This window comes from Phoxinus phoxinus, assembly GCF_949152265.1.
Source record: "Phoxinus phoxinus genome assembly, chromosome: 2".
Lineage (NCBI taxonomy): Eukaryota > Metazoa > Chordata > Actinopteri > Cypriniformes > Leuciscidae > Phoxinus > Phoxinus phoxinus.
This window is the reverse complement of record NC_136877.1, coordinates 22,624,943-22,636,188: the sequence shown is the minus strand read 5'-3', so window position 1 is coordinate 22,636,188 and position 11,246 is coordinate 22,624,943. Positions and strand designations below refer to the sequence as shown.

The following is an 11,246-nucleotide window of genomic DNA, read 5'->3' as shown; positions in this document are numbered from 1 at the left end:
TTGGATTACAAAAAAAGGTTGGTTGGTGCTATTTTGGTCTAATACAGGTAAGGTTAGGGACAGATTTGGTGGTACGGGTAGGTTTAAGGGTGCGTTAAGATGTAAGTGTAAATTTGTATGTAATTACTTGGAGGTGTTTTTTTTATGTGAATGTGCACACAATAAGTCCATTATATAAAATTATTCATTTTAATGTTTGTAGTTAAAGATTCTTAATATAAAGTAGGTCCAATAGTTTAATTTAAAAGTGCACACAGTGTAAATTTGAAGCAGCACAACGGTTTTCAACATTAATAATAATTGTTTTTTTTTTAACAGTAAATCAGAATGCTGATTTCTGAAGGATCACGTGACAATGAAGTCTGGATTAAATGTAAACGATTAAACTATCGAATAAACGTAGCCTTGGTGAGTATAATAGAATATTTTGATAAACATGAAAAAAAATTTGGTTACTAACGTAGCCTCAGTTCCCTGAGATAACAGGAAGGAGCATTGCGTCATTTACTGATACATATTGGGAAAACTCTTTTTTTTCTCAGAATACTGAAGCCTGATTGGTTCACGTCTGTGCACCTGCACAGACAAATGGCATTTTAGCCCACCAAAATATGTCACGCTGATTGACATTTAAGTCAGAATGTTGCTGAGGAACAGTAGTGTCGACTCGTGTGCAAGTGTAGTAGCACAGCATGCTACACAATGCTAGTTTCTGTTATCTCAGGGATCCGAGGTTACGTGTGCTGAGGTTACGTCATGCTGTCGAACATGGTGCCCCTGAGTTCTGACTGGAACTCCTTGCAGGCCAGAAGCACTGCCATCATTTCCAGGCAGTTGATGTGCCAGTTCATCATTGGCTCTGTCCAGGAGCTGAAAGCTGGTGTGCCGTCACATAGGGCGGCTCAACCCATCTTGGAGGCGTCCGTCACGACTACTTTCCTTCTGGAAACTGCAGCCATGAGGCCCAGTAGCATCTTAAATGTTTTTTAGGGGAAGGATTTCCCTGATTCTGAATGACTGCACTAACCCCTGATTCTTCAGACAACACTCCCGAGAAATCCAAGCCTACATTTTGTCCGAGTTGAAGACTGCACCTAGGAATAAGATTTGTTGGCTGGGGGACAGATAGTGAGCTTTTGCTTAATGAAGAGGAGAAATGCTCTTTTTGTGAGTTTTTATTTATTTATTTGATTCGATATAACATCGGACAGAAATCTGGGCACGCATACCACTGGTGGGGCGGACCCAGTATTTACAACAAACACAGCGCTTCCAATTCCCAGAAATAAACCGGGTGAACACATGGTCACTCTGAGGGTGGTCTGGCCTTGACAGGTATTAGCCTCCTCTTCTTTGTGCCCAAAACATCAGGGCTGTTGGGGCTGCTGCTCAGGGTCCAGCACTAACTTAGGGCGGGGCCCCTGGTGCTTGGGAAACGGGTAAACCTAACTAGCGATTAGCGGGGTGGAAGCACTGCTTTCACCTTGGGTTCTACCTTGGGCTGGGGCTGAGCAGGCGTGGACACTGGCTTGGTGTGCTGCTGAGTCGACGAAGGCTTGGGGTGACTAGAAGCAACAGAACTGGCCCACTTTGGAAGGAAGTGGCACATCACCTCCGATGACTTTTGGGTCATTTAAAATTGCTTAGCAAAGCCATCCACTGCAGAACCGAACATTCTCAAGGGGGAGACCTTAGAGACAAGGAGAGCTGTTTTGTCGGCATCCTTGATCTGTTAAATGAAGCCAAAGGTGGTGTTCGAGGACCACCCAATTGGCCACTTGGGCTGTGGACTAATTGGCGGGCAGGGTGAGGTCGGTCACGCCGCGCAGCTCTTTGATGGCCGCTGGGTCAGGTCCAGACTCGTCCATGGCACAGAGGAGTTTGACCTGGTAGACCTGAAGGAACCCCATTGCATACAGGGCAGATCCAGCTTGACCATTTGTGGCTTAAGCTCTGGCCCCAAGGGCTGAAGTCCTGCATGGCTTGAAGGGATGAGCTGCTTTGGTCTTCCAGCCGAGGGCTGTGGGCAGGCAGAGATGAGTGGTTACAGCCTCTTCCAATGGGGGACGCTTAGTTTACCCCTTTCTCTAAGTGCTGTCAACAGAGGTTAGGGGAAGACGAAGAGGAATAATGGAAGAGCACTGAGTAGGGGGAGCGCCATGACTTGGTCAGTTCTTCGTGGACTTCCGGTAAGAACGGGGCTGGTTGCCGCAGTTCGCCCAGTCCTCCACTTCAGAGGCAGCCAGGGACATAGTGTCGTCAAAGTCCTTCAGAGGGAAGCAGGGGACCCTTCATGAGCCACATTTGTGGTGTGACATTTAAGAAGTAAAATTTGCTCTTGATGAATGATTACGGGAATTTGGCCTTTGTGTTACCTCATATTTATACTCATGTGGAACAGGAAGTTATGACTTGAGAATTTCATTCTCCTAGTCACCCTGGTGTTCTAAAAAAAACATAAATATGAATGGGAATAGACTTCAGAGATATTTTACTCATACGAATTCTAGGGGTGCCAATAATTGTGGCCAACATGCATTAACATTTATTTCATAATGTGATTTACCTCCCACTTTCAATTGTTTTTCTTAAAATGAAAGGTCAAAAGGATAAACAATGCATATGCATTTTCACAGCCGCCTTTGCTCATATTTACCAAGGGAGCCAATATTAGTGGAGGGGACTGTTAGATCTCAAAACATGACACACAAACATTAAGAACGGCGATAAACAGCAAATGTAAAATGAGCTCTTAAAATCACAACACAAGAAATAACTACCAATAGTGACAAACCAACAGCTAAAGTTAAAAAATTACAGCAAATAGAAAAACAATGATGGTATAACCGTAACAAGATTATTTATTCATGTTGCATGCTCGAAACTAAAAACCCTTAACATTCCAGCAATATTGTTCAATTAGAGATTCTTTGTTCAGACAGTTTGGCTAATAGGGACAACATTCGGGGGAATTATGTTATTCTAACATGTTTTTTACGTATACTGGTAGTTTCATGTACTTTACATTTTTAAGGAGCCTATTTGTGGCTTAAAAGGGCCTGTAAACTGGAAAATCCCTTTTGCCTTTAAATATATATATTTAAAAACTAGGTTTTCGAACATTTTAATTTGTTTGTCCCAAACAATTTTTTTACAATTTATTTGGTGTGCATTTTCACCAGACAGAAGACACTTGTGAAATTAAATCCCTTTCTCCGGAAGAGGTAACCATAGCAACAGTGGTCCACTCTTACACTTTTCATATTTCAGATCATTATCAAAATACTTTAGTTATCACTATAAATTTAAATATTACAAATATCATTACTAAACAGAAGACACAATACCACATAATGCCTTAGGTAAAGAGGAATCTAAAGGCTGCCTTCTTCACAATGGCAGCCATGTGGCCACATTGTTTAATTCAATATAATTAATTGTATTTTCTTAGAACACATTTGAACTTTGTATATTTAGTTTTACATCACATAATGCAATTTCAGATTTTATCACATGGAATATTTTATCTGCGACAGGTGATTTCCTTATACACAGTATAAACCTACAAAGACCATAACAATTGATGGTGAGTATTTTCCACAGTACTCTTTTGAACATCAACTTTCAGAGGGAACACTAACGTGCTTTAGATTGTATTACAAATTTCAATGCAAACTAAAGTATGGTAATTTTTTATTGCACAGGTGAATGTTGCTGTTACTGCTATTAATAGGCCAGTGAGTGTAAGGGGTTTAGTGTGATGATTAGGGGGACTGGTTTACATGAAGAATGCAAATAAAGGCCTGAGCACTTTCTTGCTGGCAGAAAGTGCCAAACATAAATCAAAAACAGCATGGAGTCCCAAACTGACCGATGGCTCACTATATCGGATTGATTGTAATGACAGTACACACACCAAATCAAATCACTTTTTATTGTCAGACCACCAAAACACAGAAGTGTAGTGGTGGGTGAAAGTCTTTGGTTTATACCGGTACTAAAGAAAGTGCACTTTACAAGTCATGATATACATAACATATACAAAATACAATAAATATGCAAAATATACATAAAACAGGATTTATACAATACAGTAAACACGCATTATAAACACAAATAATACAGTAAAAAGTGGAGAATATAATGTGTATTTTTATTTGTACATTGAAGATGTGTGTGTTAGAAGAGTATGATGTGTTTAGACCAGAGAAGTGCTGTGGTGGTGGTTATGAGGCTGTATTGAGGGGCCATTAGTTGTGTTATACTTAAGTGTTCAGAAGTCTAATGGCCTGCTGTGGGAAGAAATTGTCTTAGCCGGCTGGTGTGGGACCGGATGCTGCGGTACCGTCTGCCTGATGGTAGAAGAGAGAGAAGTCCATGACTGAGGTGGCATCCTCCAAGCTTTCCTCACACACCTCCCGACACACAACATTCCTCACACATTTAACATTCTGATCATTTCTAATTGATTTAATCATTTAATTTAACTTTAATCAGATTAAGCTAAAATCTCACTCATGTAGTCATTTTACACTGGCTTTATAACTTTGGACCACTAGAGAGTGCCATAGTTTACTTGTCATGATAGCCTAATGTCACAAGATGGTTCATACACTATACTAACAAACAATAAGTATTTTTTTTTTTATTAGCGGACGTTGTCTCTTATCCAATACATTATCACAAGCTGTTTAATGAGTAGTGTTGGGCCTGTCTATTTGCAAAACATAAAATCTTATGAACCTTGAGTGTAGCCCACTGACAGTAATACAATTATACATGCTAAATTTTGTCATAATATCACCGATTGATATCCAATTCATGCCATTTCCACTTTTAGTATGAAGTAAAAATGAGCGGATTTTGCATGACACTGGCTGCTGTTTTCAGGCAGACAATGAAATTAGTTTTACTAATGCTCCATTATGTCCAGTTTGAGGCATGTCAGGACATGTTGACTGTTCATTCATTTCCATGATGTAGCCTTACTTCTTCTAGACTGTATGTGTACAAAGTGTATGTTAAATAGTAGGCTATATAGCCAGCTGTTTCATTGCGTCGTGAACGGCGTATAAAAATGATTGATTTGCTTTTTAAAGAAAACAAAATGCTTTTAGGTTTTCGCATGAGATGGAGGAGCGCGCGCGCACAAGGGTCAACACTTGTCGTGTGAGAGTGAAATTTCAGCACGGTGTCTGTCTGCATTCACTGGAATGCGATTGCAACCCCCTTTGTTATGGTGAGAAGCTGAAAGAATGTTCCGTCAATTAAAATTCCTCGGGCTGACCTGTCCTGTTGCCAAAAGGTATTTTAAAGCGGGGGCTATTTGACTAAGAATGCGCATCGTCATTGGTGAGCAGGTACTCCCATTAGCTGAGTGTGCGTCAAACATAAACATGTAAGTGATCTTGCACTTTCACGATATTCTTGCATCAAGTAGCCTATCCTATTGCTTTTCGTCTGTTTTAGGATTCCCGAATCAGACGAGCAAAAAAAACGTAGACGACAATGTAAGAAAAAACAGATTTAGAAAAATACTAATAAAGTATTCTAAATATGAAGTGTGAACATATTTTCTTAAGTGGATTAAGGACACATGTTGGCTTAAATCGAAATAGCCTACTTGTTGTCAAATTTAATTTGATAAAGAGTAGCATTCCAGTTCTCACACGCACTGTGAGCCGACTGGCTGTAGCGATTGGAAAAGCATTTCCGCGAATCGGATCTTTCGAACAGTTCGTTTCAAAGAACGAGTTCAAAAAGAGATTATTTACGTCATCACGTAAAGCGTTCCAAAAGCGTCCCAGTAGCCTACAATATAAAGCATATTAGGCTACTGTACTAGCCTATGTGTTTTCTTAATAAGGGTGTTTGTTGTAATTTTACATGTCCCAGACCTAGTTTTGTTGCAGCAATCAACTCGTAAAACATGTCTTTTATAATCAAAATATAATTTGTAGAAACAATAAATACTAGTAAAATCGACTAACATATCTTGGTTGAAATGTTATTTATTTTCTTATGAAATTAGAACAAGTTCTTGTTCATGCGAGTTGTTGTCTTGTGAACCGAATCACTGATTATGTCCAGTTTTGTGAAGTGGTTCAACCCAGTTCGTGTTAAAAGGATCCGACTCCAAAGAACCATTCGTTCACGAATCGACATCGCCACTGGGCTGGGGTGCGAGGGGCGGGTGTTACTAGTATATATTGCCTCTCAGTACTTATCCTTTGCCTGTCCTCTGAACTTTGAGACAGCCACAAGCATCACTCACAGAGATGCAGCAGACTGGAAATTAAACAAAGCAACTCTTTAGAACAACAGCTAGTAAACGTCGCTTTTCACAAACCGCCTACTATGGACGATTACCATCTATTCTGTGCATCGTGTCGAAAAACGGAGAAAAGACAAACAACGGTAAGAGAAAGTGAATGAGCTTGTAGTAGGCTACTACGTTTCTGCATGTTTACATTTGGACAATTTCAACGTAATTATTAAAAAAATTATATTTGTGAATATTAATGACGATATGTCAAACTTTGAGAAAAGTTTTCATAATCTTCATCATTCTGTGGGTTTGAGGGTTGTTTTAAGGGTAGCCATTGCTTGATTGTATCACTGATACGGATAGCGTCTCCACAGTTACTTTGATACTATTTGCTCGTGTGAATGAGAACCAGACAGTAACATCAGTATCCTCTTTTAAACGATACAGTTTGACTGCGTGTGAATTAATTGACTCACTCAAGTCTGTTTTCATTTTACAGATGTGCTCACTGATACTCTTCATTCTGTCATTGTTCATGTTGGCATCCCCCGTAGCAACGGCGGAGACACTTTGCGGTGGAGAACTTGTGGATACTCTTCAGTTCGTGTGTGGAGAAAATGGGTTTTATATCAGTAAGTGTAACTCTTACAGTGCTGTGTGATGGTTATTGCCAGGAAATCTAAACCTTTACATAGCTATTTTTCTTATAGAAGTAGATTTAAATTGAGATCATAGGTCATAAATTAAATTGAGGTCATAGTAAATGGCATAATCCTCTGTCTTGTCTTTCAAATTGCTGGTTGCATATATTTACACGAGTATTAATGACTGTCACAACAATCAGCATGTTTATTAATGAGGAAACATGTCTTTTATCGCTTTCCACCAATTGTTCTTAATGCAAGCCATTAGTGCTGTTAAATGTAAGTGTTTTCTCTCTCTCTCTCTCTCTCTCTCTCTCTCTCTCTCTCTCTCTCTCTCTATTCCTATCAGATGACGGTGGACTTCCCCCTTTTGTACCTCTCCTGCTGTTCTTTATCTTTTATCTCTGTTTAGTAGGCAAATGGCAAGGTTAAAGGATCCATTTTGCTAGCTATTCACACATCCATGGGAACATAGAACAATATTTGTTTTTCTGTGTACAATATTTTAAAGTCCTTATCAAATTGGTTAGTGCCAAAAATAAAAAGGAGGTCACAAAGAGCAGGAAAGAAAGAAAGGATATGTTGATGCAGTCTCAGATTTCAGAAATCCTAGGAACATGCCAGCAGCCACATGTGGGATTTGGTGAAATATAAACAAAAGGGTGTGAATTGGTAGCATTGGTCGCTTTCCAGGGGAACCCCAGAGTTGATCGCTTACCTTCTCTTCCCCCACCCAGGCAGGCCGAACAGATCAAACAGCCGCCGTCCTCAGAGAGGAATAGTGGAAGAATGCTGCTTTCGGAGCTGTGAGCTGCGTCTGTTGGAGCAGTACTGTGCAAAACCTGTGAAGTCCGAGCGAGATGTTTCCTCCACCTCACTGCAGGTCTTCCCAGTGTCCCAGGCTCTTCACAAGGTACATGGAGCAGCTTATCTTCCCCTCCCCCCGTCGAAAGCCCATCACAATGATTTTGCTGAACCCACAAACACAGACTCAGACTAGACAGGCAAGTCAGACATGCAGCCTGTTTTTATCACTGCAAAATCAATATTAACCATGTCTCCTCTCTCAGAATCGCTGAGCAATGTGAAAAATGGCACAGATCATCAGAAATCTGTAGACTGCATTAAAGATGATGTACGAACAACATTGAGGGAGATAGTTGCTCAAACAAAAGCCCATGGCAACACCATGAAAGTCTATTAGACAGCATGTGCAATGATGTCATTATTCCAAGCACCAAAACAAGTACAAGTGTTGTGCCGCATTCTGGCAAATTTTTGTGCCATGTGCTCTTGGCATGGAAATATGTTAAGCGTTGGCAAGACAGTTGGCCAGCTGGCCATTGCTTGGATTTGAAAATTACAAAAACAAACAACCCAACAACACAATAGCCCCACTTGAGTCTACATTCGCACTATGAGTTGATGAGGACGCTGGAGAGGTTGTTCAACGAATAAACTATTTGCCTATAGAGTCAATCTAAAGTCTGTTTTTTTTTTACTATACCAGGGTAAGAGCACAATAAGAGAACGGTCTCTGTATGTGACACCGTTATTAGATTTGAAGCTACAATTTGGCTTTGTTCATTATCATATTGAAATTTGAAGAATTTATGGATTTGGCGGATGCTTTTATCCAAACTATTTGCATTGCATTCACTCTAGACATTTAATCAGTTCATGCCTTCACTGGGAAACGAACCCATGACCCTTGGTAATGTTAGCGCCTTGCTCTACTGTTTGAGCTACTGTTTCAAAACTTCTAAATCAGTTGATAATATGACAACAGATCAATGGATTACAGAAACTACAGCAAGTTATTCTGTTTTGCAGGACATCTCAGGAGGGCCTCTTGGTGTGAAGTATTCCAAATATGAAGTGTGGCAAACAAAGCCTGCCCAGAGGTTAAGGAGAGGGGTACCATCAATCCTGCTTGCCCAAAAGTTTAGGAGGCAGGTGGAGAAAATCCAAGATGAGGAGCAAGCCCGTTTCCACCGCCCCCTCATGACCCTCCCCAACAGACACCCTGACATCCTTCCATACATCCAGATCAACACGTCCCACAAATGATGGCCAGCCTTCCTAATAGGCAATAAACAAGGGATTATAGCCAAGTCTTGGTCAGTAGAGGCACTTTTTTCATGAATCACACCACTCGGCCACCGTCTTTGTCAAATCCAGATTATGAACACTGTGTATTATCAGCCTTCGAAATGCAAGAAGTTAACGTTGAAAGTGAATGTAATGCGACAGGAGAGATGAATGCAGTCTTGGTGAATATCATGGGGATGCCCAGAACTGATGCTGAGGAAGTTGCCAGAATCTTGCTTGCACCCTATTGTGAATGTCATATTTTAAGGAATGAAATTATCGAGATTAGAGTCCTTTACCTGCACCTTTAAAGTGCCACACCTTTGGCATATAGACAGAAGTAAGGAAAATGTTGGCTGGCTGTGCAAAGCCAAGGACTGATGTTAACAGCACTATTTTTTTTTTGTGGACTGCTAAATATGATAACATTATGGTGCTAACTTTGCAAAAGGACTCACAAGGAGTTTGCTAAGGAGTTTTTCCGTTTTAGGAAAAAAATAAAACAAGATTGTATTCAAAAGACAATTAAGTAACTCTGATTGTTTGGAGATGATCCCAACCAGGAAAAACTGTTTCCATTCTTGGCTGTTCAAGATCCATATTCTGTGCCCTGGAGAATGAAGGTGACGCCTTTACTTTTAAACAATATAGCATTGCAATGGAAGGCAGGAAACATCACAAAATATTGAAGCTGAGGACATCTACAATCAAGTCATCTTGGACTTTGGGCAAGAGCTGTTTCGAGGTGTCACTTATTGGACCATAACATTCCTGTTTGCAGTCTGAGTTTCTGCCATTTTATCTTTGCGAATTGTCTACACTGTTATTAAGACAGTATTTTACACATATAAACAAAAGAATAGAACAATCTTTTTAAAAGGAAATTCAGCAATAACCTCTTGCATATTTTCATCATACACTTGTAGTATTCCAGTGCTTTTGCTTGGGGAAAAAATAATACTTGAATATGTATGAAAAGTCTAATAAGATGTTGTCATTTACCCTAGTATGACCAGTCTTGCAAATTGAGCCACCAAACATTTTCTTTAAGTAATGGCACTGTATCAAGGCATTATTTATTTTGATATGAAATCCATAAAAATCAGTCCCAATGAGAGATTACATGCACAACCTGCAGTTTTTGTATATTATCTTTTTTTAGTTGTTCTGCTTATGTATGTAGATGCTATGTACCAAAAAATGTTGTCTCTTTTTTAAGTAAAGTCAATGGAAGCTTCTAAAGTTGTCCTGACTCACTTTTTTAATAGCTTGTTTTACTGCATGTTGCCTAATCTAAAATAGTTGGATAAGTCGATAGCTTTTGGAATGCATTTGGAACAGCAAAACAAGTGCATACGTACACAGGCTGTGACCTGGCTGCCCTAAGGGAAGGGTGAAGGCTGAGGAACACTTACTCTTGATGATTTGCTGACTAACCTTGACGAAATGCCACAGGTCACCTCAGAAGCATGCAGAATCCATATCAGCTGTGCACCATGAAAAGTTGAGCCTCATCTTCAGTGCCCTCAAGGTTTTGTTATAGGTGTCCTCCCCAAAGTAAGTCTTCTTGTCTTTCTGAGGTCTATTTTTGAAGATATTGCAATTCCAAGTATTTCAGAATCAGAATGGATCAGAAAGCCTTTTAAAGCTCATCAACTCGAGCAAACAGATTGTGCAACCAGAATGGGAATGGTAAATCTTGCAAGTGGGAAGAAGTGTGCTGCTACGGTTTACAGACAAGATGTTTAAAAGTGTACAGCATTTGCATTGAAGGGATAGGTCACCCCAAAATAAAATTCTGTCATTATTCAAACACCTTTAAGTTTTTTCAAATCAACTTCCTTGTGGAACATCAAAGAAGATCTTTAAAAAATGTTTCAATTGTTTTTTGTTCATACAGTGAAAGCCAATATGTTCCAAAACAACATTGGATTTGGACATTCAATGTATAAACAAAAAAATAAACAAAAAAATAAATGAAATATCTTCTTATGTATGGAGGGACCCCCTTACATGACAGGGTATCATGGCCATGAATTAAACATTTGTTTCCACAAAATGAAGGAACAAATTAGTACAACATGGCCATGATTTAACTAATACGAGGAAACTAATTAATAAAAAATGGCCACAAATTTGTTGGGAAGTTGTGACTGAGAACCATATTGATTTATTTTCCTCATGTCGTCTGCAGGGCTCCATACTTTTGTTTTCCATGGAAGAAAGAATGTCATACAGGTTTG

At 39.7% G+C, this 11,246-nt stretch overlaps 1 protein-coding gene across 1 annotated transcript; it reads left to right on the top strand.

The window, feature by feature from the left end:
* The first annotated feature begins 5,739 nt into the window (after positions 1-5,739).
* On the top strand, positions 5,740-10,813 carry igf2a (insulin-like growth factor 2a). The gene is made up of 4 exons (XM_079605047.1): positions 5,740-6,417; positions 6,768-6,900; positions 7,650-7,825; positions 8,746-10,813. Exons 1-4 carry the CDS (start codon positions 6,358-6,360, stop codon positions 8,980-8,982), a joined length of 606 nt encoding a protein of 201 aa, XP_079461173.1. The 5' UTR covers positions 5,740-6,357; the 3' UTR covers positions 8,983-10,813.
* The last annotated feature ends 433 nt before the right edge of the window (positions 10,814-11,246 follow it).